The 24342-nt window shown below is 55.4% G+C and overlaps 1 protein-coding gene across 7 annotated transcripts in view; it reads right to left on the reverse strand.

The window, feature by feature from the left end:
* The window catches only part of SLC43A1 (solute carrier family 43 member 1), a 30203-nt gene that overhangs the window by 1701 nt on the left and 4160 nt on the right, over positions 1–24342 (reverse strand). For 2 of the 7 annotated variants that reach the window (XM_052652305.1, XM_052652304.1), the window contains exons 3-13: positions 14414–14591; positions 14268–14323; positions 14060–14136; positions 10745–10837; positions 8588–8721; positions 7101–7276; positions 5353–5499; positions 5218–5253; positions 4897–5014; positions 3729–3870; positions 493–616 (exon numbers count right to left, since the gene is read on the reverse strand). In XM_052652305.1, the coding sequence (XP_052508265.1) occupies positions 493–616; positions 3729–3870; positions 4897–5014; positions 5218–5253; positions 5353–5499; positions 7101–7276; positions 8588–8721; positions 10745–10837; positions 14060–14136; positions 14268–14323; positions 14414–14591 (1281 nt within the window). Of the gene's footprint in view, positions 1–492; positions 617–3167; positions 3242–3728; positions 3871–4896; positions 5015–5217; positions 5254–5352; positions 5500–7100; positions 7277–8587; positions 8722–10744; positions 10838–14059; positions 14137–14267; positions 14324–14413; positions 14592–15814; positions 16026–23534; positions 23828–24342 lie in introns of those variants that run through there. The other 5 variants (XM_052652306.1, XM_052652307.1, XM_052652309.1 and 2 more) reach the window with 5 other exon arrangements.

Here is a 24342-nt window from a genome sequence, read left to right on the forward strand (position 1 = left end):
ACTGAGCAACTGAACTGCACTGATGTACTTATCAGCGCCTGGTGAGCACTCGGGACACAGTAGCTGTCGTGCTCTGGCGGGAGGGTTGAGGGGAGTGCGTGGCCCCCCGGGGCAGATGTCAGCTTTAGGGAGGTGGGATCAGTTCAATGCGAGAAAGAGCCTTTCCAACAAGACCAACGGCTGGTACCCCAGCACTGTGGGTGTTTGAGCTCAGAAGATTTGGAGGAGCCCCTTTCTAGGAGAGAAGGTCCCTGCCTTGGATCAGGCCTGGGCCAATCCCCAGGCCACCTGGGAGCTTATTACAGCGTCCTGGGCCCAGGCTGGGGTGTCTATAAGGAGGTTTGACCGACTGCCAGTTGGAAACCCCCAGATGAGAGACTGGCTGAAATGAGAATGAAAGATTCTGCCACTTGCGAGAGCCCCCCACCCCCAGCTCCTCAGCTGCACCCAGGCAGGGGGGTCCCATGGCCCCCATGCCCCCTTGCCGCTCACCCAGAAGGGCTCTCCTTTCAGGGGCCCCACCATGGCCATGAAGAGCGGCTGCTGCAGCAGGGCAAACACGGCACTTAGGAGGGACTGCAGGCCCGTCAGTGTCCCGAAGTGTTTGGACGGGTACCTGCCGAAGAGAAGGGGGCCCCGCGTGAGGGGCACGCGCCCCTCTCCAGCCCGGCCTGTGCCCTCCAGCCCTGGACATCACGCTCTGTCTGCCGGGCGAGGCAGAGGTTAAAAGTTCAGGCTCGGGGCGGGCCTGACAGTCCAGTGCTGAAGACTGCGCTGCCAATGCTGGAGGCGAGGGTCCATCCCTGGCTGGGGAGCTAACGTCCCAAGTGGCATGGCAAACACATTTAAAAAGCCTCAGGCTCTCTGCGTATGCCCTGGTCTCGAGGGTATATGCTGACTTGAAGGCTACAGAGCCGGTTCTACACCTACTGGCTTCCCTCGAAGCTCAGTTGGTGAAGACTCTGACTACTGTGCAGGAGACCAGGGTTCGATCCCCGGGTTGGGAAGATCCCTGGAGAAGGAAATGGCCACCCACTCCAGTATTCTTGCCTGGGAAAGCCTGTGGACAGAGGAGCCTGGCGGACTACAGTCCATGTGGTCACTAGAGTCGGACACGACTGAGCGACTAAACCACCACCAGCAGCTGTGTGATAATAGCAAGTAACTCAGCCTCTCTGAACTTCACCTCCTTCCCTAAAAACAGGGAGAGTGCTAACCTCACCGGGCTGTTTTTATTCTTTTGACGCATTACTTATTGAGCTCCTACCATGTGCCAGGCACTGTTCTAGGTGCGTGGAGAGAGCAAAGAAACAGAGCTGGAGGCGGCATTCTGGGTGGCTGGGTAGTAATCACAAAAGCAGCAAAGTAAACACATAGTGGGGACTTCCCTGGTGGTCCAGCGGTTAGGGTTCCTAGCTTCCACTTCAGGGGGACACAGGTTCGGTCCCTGGTCAGGGAATTAAGATCGGACGTGCCACTGGGCGGGGCAAAGTACCAAGAAAGCGCTGCGTGTCAGAAGGTGACACAGCTGAGGAACAAAGGCAAGCAGAGCAGGGGGTGCTTCTAGGGAGGTGGGGAAGGCTCAGAGGAGGCCCTGGGGGAAAGCCCCGAACAAGGCGCGGCAGCTGGCTTGTGGACGTCTGGGGGAAGAACGAGCCAGGAAGAGGGGTGCTGGAGAGGAGCGCACGAGGTTTCTGCAGCAGGAGACGGGGGTGAGCACGGTGGGGAAGGGAAGGGAGAGGGGGGGCCAGACCCTGCGGGGCCTCCTTATTTGTTCTAATATATTTCTCCATTTGGCTACAGCAGGTCTCCGTCTCGGTTCGCGGGATCTTGGCTGCATGCTTCACTGTGGCGCACAGACCCTCCAGTCGTGACAGGTGGGCTGAGCTGCTCCACAGCTTCTGGGACCTTAGTTCTCCGCCCTGGGATCGAACGCATATCCCCTGCACCACAAGGCAGATTCTTAACCACTGGATGCCCAGGCAGGACGCTTTGAGCCATAACAGAGCCTTTGGCTTTTTCTCTACGTGAGACGAGAGAGGCAGCCATGGAGAGATGGGAAGAGACCTATGTCCCAACGGGTGTCTCCAGCTCCTGCATTAGAAATACCGGAGGCGGCAAGGGCGGACTGGGGGAGACGGGCAATCGCTGGGAGGCGGCAGCAGCCACAATCCAGGACGGGCATGCCGTCGCCAGGGATGCTGCGACGGGCCGCATGTGGGTCTGTGGAGCGTGGAGCATGACCTGGGCTGTAAGCAATGAGCATGTGGAATCCAGGGTGACCCCGGCGGCCCCGGGGTCTGGATAAGGGAGGGGGTCAGCGTCTCACCCTGCACCCACCACGGAGTAAGCGCTCCACAGCCGTCACAGCGTTGCCCCCCCTCTTTCGCCATCACCCGTACAGCAGAGACACTCGGCATGGAAACCGGAAGCCACAGGGGAAGGGGAATGGGGTGCCAGGGGAGGGGGGTCGCCCCACATGAAGCAGGGACGTTATGAGGCAGAGACTGCGAGAAGAGTCCAGCAGGGCTGACGGGGGCAGAGGGGCCGCTCCGAGAAGGCGAGCGGGAGTTGTGGGGGGAGATGCAGGGCCAAACCAAGGATGTCAGCTGCCCCTAAGGGAGGACGCTCTGACGGTGGAGTCGTCCCAAGAGGGCTGCCTTTGAGGCAGGGAGCACCCCGTCACTAGGGAGCTGGGAGAGGGCCGTGAGCTGGACCACCCCCTGATCCTCACCCACCCTGCAGCTGCTGCTGCTGCTGCTGAGTCGCTCAGTCGTGTCCGACTCTGTGTGACCCTGTGAACCACCGGAGTCCCCAGGCTCCTCTATCCCTGGGATTCTCCAGGCTCGACTACTGGAGGGGGTTGCCATGTCCTCCTCCAGGGGATCTTCCCCATCCAGGGATCGAACCCAGGTCTCTCGCATTGCAGATGGATTCTTCACCAACTGAGAAACCAGGGAAGCCCAAGAATACTGGAGGGGGTTGTCATGCCCCCTCTGGAGGATCTTCCCCTCCCAGGGATCGAACCCGCATCTCTGACATCTCCAGCACTGGCAGGCAAGGTCTTCACCACGGAGCGCCACAGGCGCCAGCGTTCCAGGGGGGGAGGCTGCGGAGGGGTGCGCCAAGGGGAGCCCTCGGGAAGGCCATCCGCCCGGCTGACTCACACCGCGGCGTAGAGGCCTCCGCAGGCCGAGTGGTAGAAGCCGCGCACCATGGTGTGCAGGACGAAGGTCATAAACTGAAACGGAAGGGAGAGAGGGCAGAGGTGAGGGGCGTGGGGGCGGAGCGGGGAGGGGGTGGAGGTGAGGGGGGTGGAGGTGGGGGGGGAGGGGGGCGTGCGGAGACGGGAGGGGTCGGAAGTGAGGGGGTGGAGGTGGGGGGTGGAGGGGTGGGGGGGTTGAGTTTGGGGGGGTGGGGGGTGGAGGTGGGGGGGTGGGGGTGGGGGGTTGAGTTTGGGGGGGTGGGGGGTGGAGGTGGGGGGGGGATTCGGAGAGGGGAGGGGGGTGCGGAGAGGGGAGGGGCGGAGCTGGGGGGGTGGGGGGGTGGAGGCAGGAGGGGCGTGCGGAGAGGCGGGGAGGAGGACAGCCCACCCGATCTCCTGGAGACACCTCCTGGAGAACCGGGCAAATAGACCCAGAGGATGAGGACCCAGCCGCAGCCTCCGGAGGCTGGTGCCGGGGAGACCACCGTGAGGCAGGGAGCGTGGGGCGCGTGGAAGTTGGTACCTGGAGGTGTAGGTTGTTGATGAGGCAGGTGATGCCAAAACCCACGAGCAGCAGGTTGGTCAGGGTGAAGGCGTTGATGGCGTTGGTGAGCTTCTGGATCTCAAGGTAGCGTGGTCTGACGGACTTGGTGGCCGCCCCGTCCCTGTGCAGGACAGGCTGTCACTGGCCCCAACCTCCTCAGCGGCCGCCCTCCCATTTCAGGGCACCAGGAGAGGGAGAAAGTCTCTCTTCCAGCCACGTGCTCCTCAAAGCATGGCTCCTCCAGCACCATCTGGTATGCCTGCGTGCCTGCTCAGTCCTGTCTGACTCTCTGTGACCCCTTGGACTGTACCCCGCCAGGCTCCTCTATCCATGGGATTCTCCAGGCAAGAAAACTGGAGTGGGTTGCCATGCCCTCCTCCAGGGGACCTTTCCCACCAGGGATCAAACCCAGGTCTCTGGCTTTGCAGGTGGGCTCTTTACTGTCTGAGCCACAAGTTCGATGGGATGACAATGAGAAATATGCCACCTTGAAGACGGCCCTCACCCACCCATGCTGGCACCCCGCTCGTGGACTTCCAGCCTCCAGAACCGTAAGAAATAAATTTCCACCGACCCCAAGCTACTCTGTCTGCTATTTTGTTACACCCGTCTGAACAGACTCAAAAAGACTCTGAGCCAAAACCATCCAGCTAAGTCATTCCCAGATTCTTGTCTCTCAGAAACGATGAGATAATAAATATTATTTAAAGATGCAACGTTTGAGAGTAATTTGTTACACAGCAGTAGATATCTAATATACCAGATCTATTTCTTCCTAACCTTAAGAAGGCTCCAGAGTGTGCTCATCATGACAAAGGTTCTGGAACCTCCTACTAAAAGCTGTGTGATCTCGAGTCAGTTCCTGAACCTTTCTCCGTCTCAACTCCTCTGTGAAGTGAGCATAATAATGTGTGTACCTAGCTCAGGGAGCCAGCGCAAGATTAAATAGGACAGTGCAGGTGCCTGGTGCACAGGCAGCATTTACTGCCAGCTATGCTCATCATCAAGGCAGCTGCGTCCCCTCCTGGTCTCAGTTTCCTCATCTGTAAAATGGGCACGAGCCCCTCCTCTCCTGGGTTCCTCGGGAGACTGGAATAAGACACTGGGTGTGAAAGCACAGAGCTGTCCCCACCCCAGGGCAGGTCACCTGGTAGTGGGGCCGTCCACGCAGTCCTTGATCCGCCAGTCCATGACGTAGCCAATGAGAGGGCAGGTGAGAAGGCACAACAGCTGCAAGGCCCCAAAGACAGAGGAGTAGAACTCCACTGGGAGGGCGGGAGGGGAGCGGGGTCAGGGGCTGGCAGGCGGGGAGCTGGCAGCCCAGCCTCAGCAGAGCGGGGATGCCAAGATCTCCCCCTCTGACCCCCAGATTCTCAGGTCCCCCACACAGCCAGGCCGCATGACCCGAGGATGGGTCACCCGTCGATAGGGAGAGCAGGGGTCTGGGCCCAAGCTTGTGTCCCCCTACCTGTCTCTGTGGCCCTCTGCTTTAGGTCGTCCGTCTCTGTTGGGCGGGGGTGGGGGGGAGGAAGCCAGGGTGAGGGGAGCTCGGCCAGCGTGCCCCACACACCCCCAGCCCCCCGGGGGCTCAGCAGCACCTCACCATGCTCCTGGCCGCCCGTCACCAGGTACTCCAGCATCTTGTTCATGGCAGCCATGTAGAAGATGACGCGCAGCTGGGTCACGCCCATGGTGAGGAGGCTCCACAGGAAAATGGGGGAGCAGAGGCTCCTACGCAGGGGCACAGACTCTGGGGGGACAGCGGGGGCGCCCCTGAGCCCCAGGACTCCAGTGTGCCACGTCCCAGGGGGTGCCGTTCTGGTGGGCACTGCCGCAGTGACCTCGGAGAGGGGCTGCCTTAGCCTCTCTGGCCTCCGAGGCGCCCAGCTCTGTAACTATCTCACTAAGAGGCTTTTTTTTTTTCTGGCCACGCTGCGTGGCTTGTGGGATCTCAGCTCCCTGACCAGGGTTCGAACCCCAGACCTAAGCACTGGACCACCAGGGAATTCCCTCACCAGAACACTCTCAGGTGGCCTCCAGGTGCGTACCCCAGGCTTAGCCTGGCAGTAACTCTGGCCACTGTTTACTAGGCACCCGCCGTGTGCTGCACCCCGGACACGCGCCATCCCACGTCACGAAACTGTGCTGTGCTTGGTTGCTCAGTCGTGTCCAACTCTTTGCAACCCCACAGACTGTAGCCCGCCAGGCTCCTGTCCGTGGGATTCTCCAGGCAAGAATACTGGAGTGGGTTGCCATGCTCTCCTCCAGGGGGTCTTTCCAACCCAGGGACTGAAGCCAGGGCTCCCGTGCGGCAGGCAGCTTCTGTACTACAGCCCAGTGTGCAGCACACGGACAGATGGGGACTGCAGCTCAGCACAGCCAGGGACCTGCCCAAAGTCCCAGGGCTGGGAGCCGCAGGTCAGAGGGACTCAGCCCAAGCCCATAACAGCTCGGCCTGGGGGACCCATCAGTGGGGACCACCTCAGAACCTCACAGCATGCCTCAGTTTACAGAGAGCTCACGTTCCTCCCCGCGTTCAATCCTCCCAACTAACTTCCCTGTGAGGTGGCTGTTCTCAGTTCAGTCGCTCAGTCGTCTCAGACTCTTTGCGACCCCGTGGACTGCAGCACGCCAGGCCTCCCTGTCCATCACCAACTCCCGGAGTTTACTCAAACTCATGTCCATTGAGTCGGTGATGCCATCCAACCATCTCATGCTCTGCCGTCCCCTTCTCCCGCCTTCAATCATTCCCAGCATCAAGGTGTTCTTAGTGCTAGCTTAAGGGACGGGGAAGGTGAGAGTGGGGTTAAGCGACCCACCCAAGTCACGTGGCCTGGAACCGAGGAGCTGGACTCAGACCCCCATCTCGGGACTCCCATCCGTCCTCCCCGCACCCCGCGGCTGACGCCCCGCCAAGCGGCCGGGCGGGAGGCAGGCGCAGCTCCCCGACGCGGCCAGCAGGGGCGCCAACCAACCGGGTCGCGCGGACCCAGCCTAGAGGCCGGCTCCCCCGGCGGCGTCTGACGCAAGTGGCTTGGAGGTTGCAGGCAGCCCCGCGGAAAGAAAACCTCTCCCACAGGCCTGGAAGGGACCTGCCCCATTCCGGAAGCGGCCGCCGGATTCCAGGAATCCGGCCGAGGACCCGTGAACCCGAGCATCCCGGAGTTCTCTGAGCTTCGACTTTGCCCCCGTTCTAGAAACGGGAGGCGGGCCCACCTGTCCGGCAGGGGGGCGGGGGGGCGGTGTTGTGAGAACTCAGGAGGGAAAATGAGCGCCCAGGCAAGGGTGCTCACTCCCCGTGAGGCCCCGGCCTCTCCACCCACCGAGGCCGTCCCGGGACCAGACACTCACTCTCAGCAGAGCTCTCTGCGCCGCCACGCACGTCCTGGGATGAGATAAAGAGGACCCCCTCCTCCAGGCTGGGGGCCTTCTGGCTCAGCCGCTGGCCCACCGTGCTCACGTAGGAGTAGAAGCGGTCCCCGGTCACCCTGTGGTCCAGGGCCAGCTCTCTGAGCTTGGTCTTCTCCCTGCCGGGAGCCGGGGAAGCAGTTCGTGGGAAGCAGCCCCACGGAGCCCTACCTCTGCAGCCTGCCTCTGGGGGGTGCTGTCCTGGGTGTGCCAAGTCCCCTGTACCCAGCGCTGACGTGCTCCCCAGCGCAGGGCTTGTGTCTGGCGCAGCTGGGAGCCCAGGGCCGGGCTCAGCACCCGCTAAGTGAAGGGTGGATGAAGCCGCTTTCCACTTAGGCTGTTGCCTTGGAGGCTGCCCTAAGGACCCAGATTCTGGCAAGAGACCGGGCAGAGGGAAGGATGGATTAGGAGTCTGAGATTCACATATACACACTGCTCTACCTCAACATAAAACAGAGAACCAGCAGAGACCCACTGCCTAGTACCCAATATTTTATAACAAGCTAGCAGGGAAGAGAATCAGAAAAAGAATACATGTATATCTGAATTACCCTGCTGTACACCTGAAACCAACACAACATTGTAAATCAACTGTACTTCAATAAACAGATTTTTTAAACAGAACTCAGGCTCTGAAGTTCTATCTTCCTTTTGGCTACACCATGCAGCTTGTGGGATCTTGGTTCTAGGACCGTGGATTGAACTCAGGCCCTTGGAAATGAAGGCATGGAGTCCAGGGGAATCCCAGGTTCTGGAGTCCTGATCCCAACCTTAGAGTCACCGTGTGGCCCCCAACCCCGCCCCGCTCCAATGGTGTGACTCCGGGAAAGTGACTGCGTGCCCCTGCGCCTGTTAGGAATGGAGTTAATATCAGAACCCACGTCCTGAGTCTGAGAATGACCACCGGGCACAGGGCCTGGCACACAGAGGACGCTCGATCAGTATCAGCTGCTTGACTGGCACCCGAGGTGCTTGGTTGCGGAGCATCACCCCAGTGCCCTGGGGAACTGACAGGGGCAGTGTGTGGGTGTGTGTGTGTGAACTGACGGGGCGGGGTGTGTGTGTGTGTAAGTCGACGTTCAGGTTGCCCCACAAGGGCTGGGACATTACTCCGCTGCAAACCCCTTTTCTGGGTCCCGTGGCGTGCGTCCCTGCCACTTTGACCCCATCCTGCAGCCTGGACAGAAGGACAGCACTCCCCATGTCCAGCTGCCAGCGTCATGCCCCGGCCACGCAGAACACCTGCAGGGGGTCAGATCGGGCTTGAGGTCCAGGTGAGAAAGCAGAGCTTGGAAAGCTCAGGTAGTCCGCCGAGCTCGCTTTCCCTGACTCCGAGCTGCTCCTAGCATCGCGCCACCACACTTGGCTTCCAGGTCTGCAGGTGGGGTCCCCTCCCATCTCCCCCTCCCCCCACCGCCACGGTTGCTCACTTGTAGTTGACTTCCTCAGGGGAGGGAAAGGCCTCCCTGGGCCAGTTGAAGGCGCAGTTCAGAAAGATGAGGCAGGCCAGGCCCGACCAGGCGAACATAATGGCCATGAAGGACACACCGGCATTGTAGATCAGCTGTGGGGGAGCAGGGAGGCCCGTGGCGGAAGCTGCCGGGCCCCAGCCCTCCCCCTCCAGCCAGAGCCGTAACCTGGGCCCTAGAGGCCTCTGGGGAGGTCTTTTCGAGCCCACCCCATGTGCCCAATTCGCAGATGAAAACACCAAGGCCAGACGCTAAGACCAGACCTAGAAGCCCCACCGCCCCCTCTCCTTTTCATCCCCACCCCTCCCAAGAGCGACGTGATTCCCAGCAGGTGCTGAAGAGGCTGGCCACAAGCGCAACATGCCTTTGGAATCTCAATTTTTATCTTAAGAAGATACACCAGTGTTGCCTTTGACTCCACACACGTTCTCGTTTTCACACATAAGTCGTTTCATTTCATGGACAAGAGAGGAGGGCGGAAGCTCCCAGCCGTGTTTGTCCTGCCCCTTCCTGCCGCCCTCCCTGGGGGAAAGACAAAACCTCCACCGGAGAAGTCTAAGCTCAGCTCTCACAGGTGTGGCGGCCCGGGAGGCAGGGAAGCGGGATGCTGTGCAGCCTCAGGGCCAGCAGGCTCTGTCCTGACATATTCTGTGCCCACGGGTCAGCCCCACCGGTGAGGCAGCGGCTAAGGGCAGAGCTGTCCTGCCTGCCACCCTCTGCCCGGGAGGACCACTGTCTGTGCTGGTCCCAGGCCCCTGCTCCGGGAAAACCGCTCCTCCTGGGCTCCGGCTTCAGGGCCCTTTTCTCCCAGGGAGCAGGACAGAGCCTCAAAGGGCCACACCCCAAGGGTCTGGCTCTTCAGATCTCTCTGCCTTAGTGGAGGGAAGGGAGACCTCCCCACCTCCAGGCCTGGTCCTGCCTGAACAACTGTCAGCCACCCCATAAGTGTGCACTGCACCGCCACTGGGACGGATGCTGAGCAGAAAGTGAAGGTGCTCAGTGGTGTCAGACTCCTTGTGACCCCATGGACTGCAGCACACCAGACCTCCCTGTTCATCACCAACTCCCGGAGTTTACTCAAACTCACGTCCACTGAGTTGGTGATGCCATCCAACGATGGCATCTTGCCTGTTCACGCGATGTCAGTCCCGGTGTGCCAGCTACTGCCCTGTCCTATGGTGCTTTTCTAGCTGCTCCACTGTAAGATTAAAAGTGGTTTTCTTTCTTTTTTGTGTGTGCTTGTTTTTTAATGTGGTATTTGTATGAGAAGTATCATAAACCTATTACACACCTATTACATTACTATACAAATAGTATCAATCCTATTTCACATACAGCCAGTATTAGTTGGGTATGGAGGCTAACTTTGTTGGCCTTGCAAACAAATAGGATTTACACACGTGCTCTTGGAATGGAACTCAGTCCTTTGCAGGGGACTTCCTGTAATAAATTAACTGCCCAGACCAGACTCTGAAGAGCATGCTTTGACCCAGCTGAGAAGGTGATTTGATATGAGAGGCAGGAAGGAGGCCCCAGGTTTGCCCAGAGTGAGAACGCAGGCCTTCTGGCTCTAGGTGGACCTGTCTTACAGCTGGCCTCGCCTGGACTAGCTTGGCGACCTCAGGACCCAAATCGCCCAGCCTCTCCAGGACAGGGAAAGGAGATGTGGCGTGAAAAGTGGGGTGACGTCCAAGAGCCCAGGGCCTGGAAGGCATGTAAAGGGGTTGTTTTTGATTCTGCAGGTGAAAGCGAGCAGGTGGGTGAGCTAGCTCTCCATCTAAGATCATTCTGGAAATCATGCGGATGATCGCTCAGAGAGAGAAAACACCAGAGGCCGGGAGACCAGCTGAGAAAGCACTGGCCTGGGAGGCAGCATGAAGGCCTAGACTCAGACGACGGGAAAGGAAAGGATAACAGAGACCCGCTGGTCCGCAGCAGCACCGGGCTCTTCCTACAAGGCCCCGGGGCTTGTCCCTGTGGAGGCGGGAGCTGACCTCCGCCTGGCAGGAGATGGGTCACCAGACATACCAGCCACCAGGCACCCAGTTCTTGTGTCAAGGCAGAAAGAAGACCAAGCAACCTCACGGACCACCACCCACTCCCCGAGCAGCCTCATACCTTGATTCCTGGGTATGTGATGGCAGAAGAGGCGTAGGAGCCGATCATGAGGGCCATGAACGTGGAGCGCAGGTTCCCAAACATGTTGGGCAGCTGAGAGAGGAGATGGGTGCCCGTGAGCAGGGGAGACCCTGACACCCACCCAGGGCTCCCCTTGCCCTGCTTGGAAAAGCTTGGAAGCTTCTAATCCCGGCAGTCCTCAAAGCGAGCTCCAGGAACATGTGCCCCAGAGTCACAACAGAAAAGTTCTAAGGGAAAATCAATGAGGGAAACCGCTGTAACCCCACTCCCACACACAGCACGTGTGCTAAGTCACTCAGTCGTGTCCGACTGTTTGCGATCCTATGGACTGCAGCCCACCAGGCTCCTCTGTTCTTGGGACTCTCCAAGCAAGAATACTGAAGCGAGTTACCATGCCCTCCTTCCAGGAATCTTCCCGACTCAGGGATCAAACCCGTGTGGCCTGTGTCTCCTGCATTGGCAGGCGGGTTCTCTACCACTGAGCCACCTGGGAAGCCCCCTCCCCTGCCACCCTGCACACACACACACACAGAAGTGCCTGCAAAGAGAAATTCTGTTTAACCCCAGGGTTTCCCAAGTTAGGGACTTATGGAGTCCCTTAATCATGACTTGCCTGTTAATAAGCCATGGTTAGGTATTTAAGAAATACCAGTCTAGAGCAACTCCTTTGATAGCTGAGCACTGGGACTCAGACAGGGAAAGAAATGTACTTAAGTTCACGGAGCTCATTAGGGACTTTCTCCCCAGTTCTGGCCATACGAGCTCTATCCCAGACCCCAAGGCTGAGACTACCAGGAGGGTGCCTTTTAACCTTCTCAGTAGCCCCAAAGGCCACAGTCCATGGTTTCAGCTGAGCCAGGACAGGTAACAGGAGGGCTTGGGAGTGGAGGATGGGAGTAAGGGAGGGGATAGGGCCAGGGCCAGGCCTGTGTCCAGAAGAGGAAGCTCGGACACACAAAGCAAGCCCAGAATTCCCACCGGTAGAGAACTGGTCGTGCTTTTTCCAGTAAGCGGCCTGAGGTGACCTCTAAAAATGGGGCATTATTCTCTTGATCCAGAAAACCCCACAAAATCATGCAAATCAGGAAGTTCAGATCTGCAATTCACTTTAAGAACACTCGTGAAACTGCCCAGGCCATTAAGGGTATGCACATCTGAAAACCCCCCAAGTATCTGAAGGATGTCACTTTAAAGAAGCAACGTGTGCCATTCTGTCGTTGCAATGGTGGAGTTGGTAGGTGTCCATGGGCCAAACGGTGGGGCTGGACTCAGGGTCGGTGGTCCCACGAGAGTGCTGAATTTGTACTGCACATGCTCAAAAATGCAGAGAGCAATGCTGAACTGCAGGGCTTAGGTGTAGATTTTCTGGTCACTGAGCACATCCAGGTGAACAAAGCCCCAAGGATGTAGCAAACGACTTAACAGAGCTCATGGTCGGATCAACCCATACACAAGCTCTCCTTGCCACACTGAGAAGATCCTTACTGAAAAAGAATAGATGGTTCCTAAGAAGCCTGCACAGAAGGAAAAAATATCCCAGGAGAAACTGAAAAAAAAAAAAAAAAAAGCCAAAAGCTTATGGCCTGGGGAATAAATGCCACAAAAAATAAAAGCAAATAATAGTTTTTTTAAAAAAGGAGAACGACTGGTCTTCTGTTTACTGGCCTGAGCCAGGCCCTGGAAGGAGGGGAAAGCACAGTCGGTATCCCCCACTCCGACCCCTACTCCTCACTGCCAGTCCACAGAGCCCCCAGCTGGAAGAGTCTTAGATGCCATACAGGGCTAAAACCCTCTCCGCAGAGGGGAAAACGGAGGCTCAGAAGGGATCTGAAACAGCTCTGGAGAGGAAGGGGAATAAACACAGAGACCTCCACGCGGCTGGGAAACAGAGGCGGGGCCGGGATGACCCTACTCGGGCAGGGGTTTCCCCGGCAGCCTGGCTCTACAAGGCACGCTTGCCAAGGACGCCAAGGAAAGCGCCGGGGCCGGGCGAGTGGCCGGGGCCGCGGCGCTCCTCAGTCGTGCACTCCCACCCGCCTCCCGCCAGAGTCCGAGCGCTGTCTCCGCCCAGCACTGCCTGGGCCGGCCTAGCTAAGCCGACGCTGCACTGGAATTCAGGCCGGGATCCGAGCGGCAGAGCCAGCTCGGAGACCCGGGTAGGAACCCGGCCCTACCATTGGCTGGAGATTACTAACGACGGGGCGGGGGCGTGGCCGGATCCGGCCCTACCATTGGCTGGAGAATTACTAACAGCGGGGCGGGGTGGGGCGGGGCCAGAGCCGGGCCCTAGCATTGGCTGGAGATTACTAACGGCGGGCCGGGGGCGTGGCGTCCCCGGGCCCCGGGCAGGGTTCGAGGTCAGGCCCCAAGGGCAGGGGAGGGGAGGGTTTCGGGGGCCCGAGCCAAGCTGTACGAAATGGAAGAGGGGCTGCGGAGCGCGGCGGGGAGGAGGGAACCCGCTTCCTCAGGAAGTTGTGAAATGTCCTGGGCTGGAATTAAAGGCAGCTGCTGGGTGCGGTGAAATTCAGCCAGAACACCCAGTCTGGCAGTCAGGCCCTCTCCTCTAAGACAAACAGCCCGGGGCAGCCCAGTCTGCAGCCCCTCCCAGCACCACGGACGCTACCCATAAGCCTCCATCCCTTCTGCTCACACACACACACACACACACACACACACACACACACACACACACACTCAGAGTGACGTATGCCAAGCTCCCCCATACGAGGCCGAGCCAGGCAAAAGGGCCCTCTGAAAGTCAAGCACCGTCAAGCGTCGGCAATTTTGCATGGTTCAGTCTAACACACCGACAAACACATTAACCTACCTCGGACCGCACTGTACATACACCACGCGGCAAACACACACCCTCAGTCTCAAGCTGCGGGCCCCTCTCACTTCCGCATCACCAGGTTTATTCTTTCCAGCATTCAGGACAGCATGCATCAGTTTACTTGTTTTTAGGGTTGTCTGTTCCCCAACCCCTGAACATAAAGTTCCAGAAAGGGGAAATTATCAATTCTGTCTGTGCCATGGCCCCAGTGCCTAGGATGGAGTTCGACAGATGTATGGGCTTGGAAAACACACATACACACACTCCCAGAATCCACACTGACAGCCTCATCTACACACACAGCCTCACACCTACCTTTCTCTGACACACACACACACACACACACACACACACACACACGCCTTTGATCTGCGTCCCTCTCCACCTTCACCCTTGCTAGCCCCTACCGCCCACCCCACTCCTGGGTGCCTTGCTGCCAAGTCAGGGCCTGTCATACTCACTGTGAGTGAAGAGAAGGTTAGGCAGATGCCACCGAAACCGTTCATGGACAGTGCCAGGAATATCAGTGGAGACAGAACTGGGAAGGGGAGAGAGACGGATGAGGGCCTCTGGGGAGCTGGGGGAGGCTAAAAGCAGGAGCTGGGGCGCCATCCACCTTCATCCCACCCATTTTCTTCCTGTGGGGGCACAAGATGCCAGACGTCTCACCTTTGGTGTCCCAAGAGGCCAGGGCCATGAGGGAGCAGGAAGCAGCGAAGCAGGCACTACGGAGAAGCAGGGAAAGGGGAGCGGTTGCTTCCTGCCCCCTGCAGCACCAGCCCACCCTCAAGCCCCCCGCAGCCCAACCACCTCACCTGCCCATCAGCCGCGTGGGCCGGGGGCCGAAGCGGTCCATGAGGACCCCCAGCGGCAGGGTGGTGGCGCTGAGCACAAAGGAGCCGATGGTGAAGCCCAGGTTGAGCATCTCTTCCTGCTGGTTGCAGCTGGGCCACCCGTGCGGCTCGTCCTGGGTGGTGTTGGTGGTGTTCTCAGCTGAGGAGGGGAGAGGAGAGGCAGCACGTGACTGCGAGAGCCATCCCAGGAGCGCGTGCTGGGATCAGGGGTCCGGCCCTCCAGTGCCCGGGCCTCTGCTTGCCTGCTGACCGAGGGACTTTGGAATCATACCTACTGTGATGGGGAAGGGGCTCCATAAATGGCAGCGACAGCTATTGGGCTTTCCTGGTGGCTCAGTGGTAAAGAATCTGCCTGCCAATGAAGGAGACTTGGGTTTGATCTCTGGGTCAGGAAGATCCCCTGGAATAGGGACAGGCTACTGCTCCAATATTCTTGCCTGGAGAATTCCATGGACAGAGGAGCCTGGTGGGCTACAGTCCACGCAGTTGCAAAGAGTCAAACATGACTGAGTAGGCATGCATGCGGTTTATCACCCGGGGGGGTCATACATCCAACCTGAGGCCTCGACTAGCTCCAGCAGGATAACACACATCAAAGTTACTGCACTGAAATATTCACTCAGTGTCCAAGGTTAGGGGGTGGCAGATCCTCAACAGGAAGCCCCCATGAGTCTGGGACAGCTTCAGGGGGTGACGTGCGAATGATGTAACAAGAATTCCCTTGACACTTAGAGGATCCTTTCCCGTAAGTGCATTCTGATAAAATGATAGCTCGCGTTTTTAGATTAATTAGCTTGGCTGTGCTGGGTCTTAGTTGCGGCATGCTGGCTCCAGTTCCCTGACTAGGGACTGAACCTGGGCCCCCTGCAATAGGAGCATAGAGTCTTAGCCACTGGACCTCCGGGAAAGTCCTCCAAGAGCTAATATTTGTGAGCATTTAACCATGCTCTAGGCATATTCTCAACGGTCACTGTATTAACTCATGACAGTCCCAGCAGTTAGCTAAGAAAGTTATCTCCACTCTCCAGATGAGGAAACCAAGATACAGAATTTGGAGCATGGCACTGCCCTACAGGACAGTGGCATCCCCCAGGTAAGATGCCACCTGGGAGCTGTGACAGATTAGTGAGAAAGGCTGATGGGGAGGGAAAGAAGGGGTTTTCACTTCATTCAACGCTCAGTGAACCGTGAGGCTGGGACTCTCCCCTCCGTCCTATTTTCACTTAGGCATCGTGGCCAAGGGCAAAGTCAGGGTGTGCCTGGAGGGCAGACAGACCAGGGTCTGAATTCCCACCCCAACCCCCACTGGCTGTGCAACCTTGGGCAAGTTAACTTCCCCTCTCTGACGCGCGGGCCCCTTGCCTGAAACAGGGAGTGAAGAACGGCTAACCAAGGCTCCTTAGGAGATTCAGTTGGAGAAGGGGCGCAAAGAGCTCCATACACGGCCTGGCCCCGAGAAGATGCCCCCGGAACCGCTGATGAAGGGGTCAGTGGTGGTCCACGATCTGGGAGCCTCTCCTCCATGTGCTGGAGACCCCACAGTGAATGAGACAGCTCTCAGCTCTCACGGGGTCTGTACCAGATAATAGTCAAGAGGTTGCTGACATGCAGAAAGTCCCCGACACACGAACCTCAAGTTGCAAACGTGCGTTCCATAAATCTCAGGCACGAACGACCTTGCAGCTCGCCCTCTGTCTCCTACTGCTGATGACCCTTCAGCTCCACCATCTCCCACCATTTCTTCCTCCTCCAGTCGGTAGCTTTTCTTGCCTGTTCCCTCGATGCCAGCCCCTGTGTGCCAGCTGTTCTTCTGTAGTACTGCACTTTTCAAGCGCTGTGCTGTGCTAAGTCACTTCCAGCCGTGTTCAGCTCTTTGCAACCCTATGGAATGTGGCCCACCAGGATTTTCCAGACAAGACTACTGGAATGGATTGCCATGCCCTCCTCCAGGGGATCTTCCTGACCCAGAGATCGAACCCACGTCTCTCATGCCTCCTGCACTGGCAGACAGGTTCTTTACCACTGGTGCCACCTGTACTGCAAACATTCAAAATATTTTCTATTTTGTGTTTGTTTTTTATGTATTATTTGTGTGAAAAGTATTACAAACCTATTACACACAGTACTACATAGCCGACTGTGTTGGTTGGGTACCTAGGCTAAGTTTTTGGACCTACTAACAAATAGACTTAAGAACATGCTCTCTTAATACATGCTCTACTTAATAGACTTAATAGACTTTAGAACGTGCTCTCAGAACAGAACTCGGTGGTATGTAGGGGGTTACTGTAAAGAGCAACAGGTGCTGCTGCTGCTAAGTTGCTTCAGTCGTGTCTGACTCTGTACGACCCCACAGACTGTAGCCCCCCCAGGCTCCTCCGTTCACGGGCTTCTCCCGGCAAGCACACTGGAGCGGGTGGCCGTTCCCTTCCCCGGGGATCTTCTCGGCCCCGGGGCTGAGCCCGCCTCTCCACGTCTCCTGCATCCGCACCAGCTCGTCACCATTAGCACCACCTGGGAAGCCCCTGGGTTCGGGCCAGCCCCGTAATTTAGTGATCGTCATTGTCACTGTCTACTCCTCCGCTGGGCTGCTCTGCGCCTGCCCCTTCCGCCTCCACACACCTCAGTGACATCTGCTACACGAGAGCAGTGTGGTCGGACAGCAGGTAACACAGGAAGAAATGCAAGGATAATTTAGACCAGAGGCTGCAAAGAGGTGGCCAGCAAGGAACCCTACAGGTACTGTGCTTGGCTTGCAAATTTTAATTGGGTGCCATTTACTTTTAGCGGCAACCGGATCTTGGTGACGACATGTGGGATGTAGCTCTCTGACCAGTCATTGAACCTGACGCCCCTGCACTGGAGGTGTGGCGGCGTCTGAGCCACTGGACAACTAGGGAAGTCCCCGGGTGCCAGTTTAAAATCAGGAGCTATCATCTAAAAATCCCAAAGTCTGGCTTTTCTTTATCATGTCAGAAGATCTGGCCACTGCTGGAGGTGAGTGGCGGCCACTCCTTCTCGTCAGGGCCTGCCCTCCCTAAGTCACCTCTCTACAAGCTCTCCACCATTCACCATCCTGTAGCTGCCCTGATTGGCCTAATTATTATTACGGTTTTCATTGAAGTATACTTGACATAATATATCAGTTTCACGTGTACAACACAGTAATTTGACATTTACATATACTGCAGAACGATCATGACAATGTCTAGTTACCATCCGCCACCACACAAAGCTAATGTACTATTAGTAGCTGTATTCCCCTGCTGGATATTAACACCCAATTGTCATTAACTGCCAGGCCTCTGAGTCTGCAGCCCCTGAATTAGACACAGGCCTCCTAAGTCTTTCACAATCAAATGATACTTTCTCTCACTAGCTCTCAGCTAATCAACGTTGTGCCAGGCTTTTCCATATAGTATATCATTTAATCTTCATAACCCTAAGAAGTGAGTGCAGTGACCCTCACAGATAGATGGTGAAGCTCTGAGAAACAAAGCAAGTCACACAGCTTCTTACAGGCAGGCCAAGTTCCAGCTCAAGACATTCTCCAAAGTCAACACTTCCTGGTTGCTCCACTGGGCTGCTCTCTCCCAAACAGAGCAACTTAGTAAGTTTCCAAAGCCAACGCTTGTGCTTGGCAAGGACACGTGTTCTTCCATGGGCGGAGAATTCTAGCCCAGTAGATAGCAAATAACTGAAGGTCCACTAATGCATTCAACTCTCTGGTTTCAGTCGGTCCGCCTCTTGTGAGTTTGACTCACAGGAGCTAGCTCCTGGATGGATAAAGCCAGACCTTTCTTTTTATAATGTACTTTTTTATGGCAGTATAATTGAGTTAGTTTCTGCTGTATAACAAAGTGAATCAGCTATACATATACATATATCCACGCTTATGTTTAGCCTTTTCCCATATAGGTCATTACAGAGTATTGAGTTGAGTTCCCTGCTCCTTGTTAGTTATCTATTTTATATATAGTATTGTGTATAAATCGATTCCAATCTCCAATTTACCCCCTGCCAACCCTTTCACCCTGGTAATGGTGAGTTTGTTTTCTATAGATATGACTCTATTTCTGTTTTGTAAATGAGTTTGTTTATACCACTGTTTTAGATTAAGCCAGACTTCTGAACCAAGAGGGGAGCCAGCCCAGGATGCAAAGACCTCTTAGACCTCTGTCTGTGTCGGTTACAACAGGAGAGGTCTCTGAAATCTAATTTCCCCCATTTTATAGCCAAGTGAAGCATGAGGTGTGGTGAAAGAAACGTATGCAGGAAGTTAATGCTCGAGTCGGGTTCTGAAGTCAGAGGAAACTGTTTCCCAAGTGTGGTATGCACGGCATGTGTGCACTCAAGCTGGGTTTACAGGCGCCACTGGCTCTTGAGCCACAGGGGGCTGGGGCCTCAACCCATCCTCTGTGAGGACACCTGCCTGCAATTGAGTCAGCCCGACCTGCTCGGGGTCCCTCCGTATCTGCGTTTCTGCAGCTGCAGATTCAACCCACCAGGAAGTGTGCAACCTCGTATGATTTACTAGTGAAAACAATCCTGAGCAGTTCAAACCTGTGTTGTTCAAGGGTTAACTGTACCTGATTCACAGTTGTTAGTTATTTGAAAGTGTATCTTTTTTATAGTTATTAGTTATTCGAAAGTATATCAAACACATACATGTACATACGTATACATATGTAAACACATATCCCTTCATGGATCACAGCCTCGTCCTGGGAAAGGGGCTTGTGTAACTCAGGGCAGCTACGAGCCATGCCATGCAGGGCCACCCAAGGCAGGCCGGCAACCTGATGCCAAGAGTCGACTCATCAGAAAAGACCCTGATGCTGGGAAAGACTGAGCGCGGGAGAAGGGGGCGACAGAGATGAGATGGTTGGATGGCATCACCGACTCGATGGACATGAGTTTGAGCAAGCTCCAGGAGACAGCGAAGGACAGACCTGGCAGTCTACCAGGTCACAAAGAGTCAGACACGACTTGGTGACTGCACAACAGCAAAAAGACACAAATGTACGATGTGCATCTGTGAGTAGCATCAAGCCCAAGGCTCCAAGAGCATCACACTCTAAACTGAGGCTTTTTTAGGGGGCTTCCTGGGTGGTCCAGTGGTGGCAACTCTGCTCTTCCAGCACAGGGAGTGTGGGTTCCATCCCTGGTTGGGGAACTAGGATCCCACATGCAGCGTGGCCAAAAGTAAATGAATAAAATGAGGCTTTTTAGTATTACGTATAGCTGATTCACTTCGCTGTACATCGGAAACTAACACAACCTTGTTAAGCAACTATATATACTCCAACAAAAAATAATTTAACAAAGGAAAAGAAAATGAGGCTTTTAAAACTTTGTTTTTCTTTGTTTTCATGAGGCTTTTTAAGTGGACTGATGTAAAAGGAAATAGGAAGTAAATAATGGTACCTATGGCACACAGAAATGTAGAATCAGGCCGGTGAACTGCACATGAGCGGTCTGGGAAACACTGGGGAAGGGGATGGTTGCTTCTGGCTCCACTAGCTGTGCAGCTGAAACCCTGAGGCTCTGTTATCCCATCTGTGAAATGGGTTCAGCGGTTGCAGCTGTAGGAGAGGAGGGCTGTATGAACTGCTGCGCGCACACACAATACTCACAGAAAGATCCCATTCTCTTTGTCTCCCGGGTCTGTGAGCCCTTCCTCACCGTCACCCCTCCCCCCAGCCCCAAGATTCACCATCCTGCAGCTGACACAGCCACAGTCCCAAGCACCCACAGGTCTGGGCTCTGGCTGGCTGTCTTGTCTGTAACAGGACTCCCACAGGAGGACTCTTGGGCTAAAGGCCACGGGAAAAGGTTCTGGGGTCCGAGCTGAGGCTGAACACTCACTCTGCTCCTTATCTGTTCACTGTGTGACCTGGGGCAAGTTACTTACCATCTCTGAGCTTCAGCTTTCTCCTCTTTGTTTTTAATATTTATTTTGTGCTTGTGTGCTCAGTCATGTCCGACTCTTTGGGACCCCGTGGACTATATATAGCCCTCCAGGCTCCATTTCATCTGGCTGTGCCAGGTCTTAGCTGTGGCATAAGAGGTATTTAGCGGCAGCATTAGTTGCAGTATTTGAGATCTAGTTCCCCGACCAGGGGTTGAACCCAGACTCCCTGCTTTGGAAGCACGGAGTCTGAGCCGCTGGACCACCAGAGAAGTTCCAGCTTGCTCTGCTACAAACGCAGAGCTGTCGTGAGGCCTCACAACATCGTGCGAGCTCTAAAGATCTCACCAGCAAACAGTCAGTGCTTGGTGAGCGCCGGCTGCTGTTTATATTGTGGCATTTATGCGGCATATGCAGTTGTGTGGCATCAACTGAGTCGCCTCTGCCTACCTTCTGAGTAACAGAGGCCCCTTTAGCTGCGATGCCCCTACGGTGGGTGAGCCATCCACCAAAGCTGAGAAGAAAGAAAGGGGTGGTCAGGGCACCCCAAAGCCAATGCTAATAAGTGCCTTGAAAATGAACTCAACATCTGTTAAACAGCATCACTGGTCCTCACGTCATTTCCCTGAAGCAAGAGGGATAAGGGCTGTGCACTCCACTGTACAGAATTAGACGTAGAGGTCCAGAGAGGCTACGGAACTCGCCTAGGGTCACACAGAAAATGCTGGGAGAGCTGGGCGCAGAACAAAATAAGAAAGCACGCCTGGCGTCTGAAATGTGTATGCTGGCTCTCATTTCACTTTCCCAGCAGCCTCAAGAGGTAGGGACTGTCGGTCCTACTTTATACACAGGGTAATGCAGATATTTGTGGGCTTCCCGGGCGGCTCAGCAGTAAAGAATCTGCCTGCGATGCAGGAGACGTGGATTCGATCCCTGGGTCGGGAAGATCCCCTGGAGAAGGAAATGGCAACCCACTCCAGGATTCTTCCCTGGGAAATCCCACGGACAGAGGAGCCTGGTGGGCTACGGTCCATGGGGTCAAAAAAGAGGGGGACGTGACGCAGCGATTCAACAACAACATTAAGAAAGGTGAGTAACTGGCTGCAGTCACCCAAGCAGCGCAGAGCAGCACGGCAGCCACGCTGTCTCCTCCCACTCACAGTGGGGACGCAGAGTCCCGGCCCAAGTCTGTGTTCTTGGGACCCTGTCGAGGGAAGCTTCAGAAAGCAGAAAGCAGGTGCGCTGGGCAGAGCAGCAGGTGTGGCAGCCCCCAGGAGCCAGACGTCTGGAGGCTGAAGTCCTCTGAGTGAAAGAGAGCCCTGCTGCGCCCGCTTATCAGAGTGCTCATAAAGTTCTGAAACAAGCAGGGCTCACTCTGGCCACCGCTGGTGACCCCAAGGAACCAGGCTCCAACACACGCTCACGTCTGGGCAACCGGGAACACCGGACGGCGACCGGACACCGCCCACAAAAGTAAGTTCAACTGGCTTAGAACTCTAAATGCATCAGCTAAAACTGTAAACCTCCTAGAAGAAAGCACAGATGGGAATCTTTGTGATCTTAGATGAGGCGATGGTTTCTTAAACATGACACCAAAGCACAGATGTCAAAAGAAAAGATAGCTTGGACTTCACCAGTATTAAAACCTTTCATGCTCCAGACCAAATTTATGGTTACCATAAACCAGATTTCAGGTTACCAAAGGGGAATGGGGGAGCGAGGAGAGGGAGAGATTAAGAGTGTGGGATTAGCAGCTACAAACTGTTATCTACAAAACAGATAAACAACAAGGACCTACTGCATAGCACAGGGAACTATATATTGAATATCCTGTAATAAGCCATCATGGAAAAAATATGAAAAATAATTATATATATGCGTGTGTATGTATTAACCGATAAAACTGCATCACTTTGCTGTACACCAGAAAAGAACAAAGCACTATAAATCAGCTCTACTTCAGTTAGACAAAAAAAAGTTCTGTGCTCCGAAGAACGCTATAAAGAACGTGAAAAGAGGGCTTCTCTGGTGAGTCAAGGGTAAAGAATCTGCCTGCCAACGCAGAAGGCACGCGTTCGATCCCTGGGCATGGAAGATCCCACCTGCGAGGAGCCCGAGGCCGGTGTGCGCGGTGACTATGGAGGCCGTGCTCCAAAGCCCAGGAGCCCACACACCCCAGAGCCGGTGCCCTGCAACATCCCTAGGGAAGCTCCTATATCTGGTAAGGGCCTTGTACCTAGAATACAAGGAACTCTTATAACTCAGGAATAAATATAACCCACTTCAAAAATGGGGAGCGGACCTAAATGGATGTCTCCAAGAAAAGATACATTAGTGGCCGAGAAGTACATGAGAAAGATGCTCAAGCGTCATCAGCCGCTGCTGCTGCTAAATCGCTTCAGTCGAGTCCGACTCTGTGTGACCCCATAGATGGCAGCCCACCAGGCTCCCCTGTCCCTGGGATTTTCCAGGCAAGAGCACTGGAGTGGGGTGCCATTGCCTTCTCCGTAGCCGCTAGGGAAATGCACATCAAAACCACAGAGAGATAGCAACGTCCACAATAAACCAGATGAGAAATAACAAACATTGTCTGGGATATGGAGCAGCTGGAACTCGTGCACTGCCAATAGGAACGGAAAACGGCAAGCAGCCTGCAGTTCCCCAAATGTTAGAGTTACCCTATGGCCCAGCAACTCCAGACGGAAGGAAAGCACATGTCCACCCAGGACTTACGCATGAGTGTTCACAGGAGCATCGCCATAACAGCCCCCAAATGGAAACAACCCAATGTCTAGCAACTGTGGTAGGGAGAAATAAAACGTGGTGGCAAAGGACTTGGAAAAGAACCACGTCTTGATACCTTTGCCAACACGAAAGAACCTTGAAAACATCACGCTAACAGGAGCTAAAAAGCCTCCTGATGAAAGTGAAAGAGGAGAGCGAAAAAGTTGGCTTAAAGCTCAACATTCAGAAAACTAACATCATGGCATCTGGTCCCATCACTTCATGGGAAATAGATGGGGAAACAGTGGAAACAGTGTCAGACTTTATTTTGGGGGGCTCCAAAATCACTGGAGATGGTGACTGCAGCCATGAAATTAAAAGACGCTTACTCCTTGGAAGGAAAGTTATGACCAACCTAGATAGCAAATTTAAAAGCAGAGACATTACCTTGTCAACAAAGCTCCGTCTAGTCAAGGCTATGGTTTTTCCAGTAGTCATGTATGGATGTGAGAGTTGGACTGTGAAGAAAGCTGAGCGCTGAAGAATTGATGCTTTTGAAGTGTGGTGTTGGAGAAGACTCTTGAGAGTCCCTTGGACTGCAAGGAGATCCAACCAGTCCATTCTGAAGGAGATCAGTCCTGGGATTTCTTTGGAAGGAATGATGCTAAAGCTGAAGCTCCAGTATTTTGGCCACCTCATGCGAAGAGTTGACTCATTGGAAAAGATTCTGACGCTGGGAGGGATTGGGGGCAGGAGGAGAAGGGGACGACCGAGGATGAGATGGCTGGATGGCATCACGGACTCGATGGACATGAGTCTGAGTGAACTCCGGGAGATGGTGATGGACAGGGAGGCCTGGCGTGCTGCGATTCATGGGGTCGCAAAGAGTCGGACACGACTGAGCGACTGAACTGGACTGAAATGAACCCTAACACAAGATCACCTGTTGTAAGATGCGATTTACATGCAACGTTCAGAATAAGCAAGTCTGTGTCTGTCATAGCAAACCTGCAACGGAGCGGAGATGAGGGTGCCTCGTCCTGGGGGTGAAAGCAGAGGCAGGGAGGAGTGGGCACTGCTGTCGGGCCCAGGGCGACTTTAGGGGCAAAGAAAATATCCGAGAGTGGTTGCGGCGATGCTGGAGCAGCTCCGAATAAATTAGAAACCACTAACGTGCATCCTTTTCCTCTCCTGGCCATGCTGGGTCCTCGCGGCTGCACGCGGGCCTCCTCTGGCTGCAGTGGACAGGGGCTGC

The sequence above is a fragment of the Budorcas taxicolor genome, chromosome 15 (genome assembly GCF_023091745.1).
Source record: "Budorcas taxicolor isolate Tak-1 chromosome 15, Takin1.1, whole genome shotgun sequence".
Lineage (NCBI taxonomy): Eukaryota > Metazoa > Chordata > Mammalia > Artiodactyla > Bovidae > Budorcas > Budorcas taxicolor.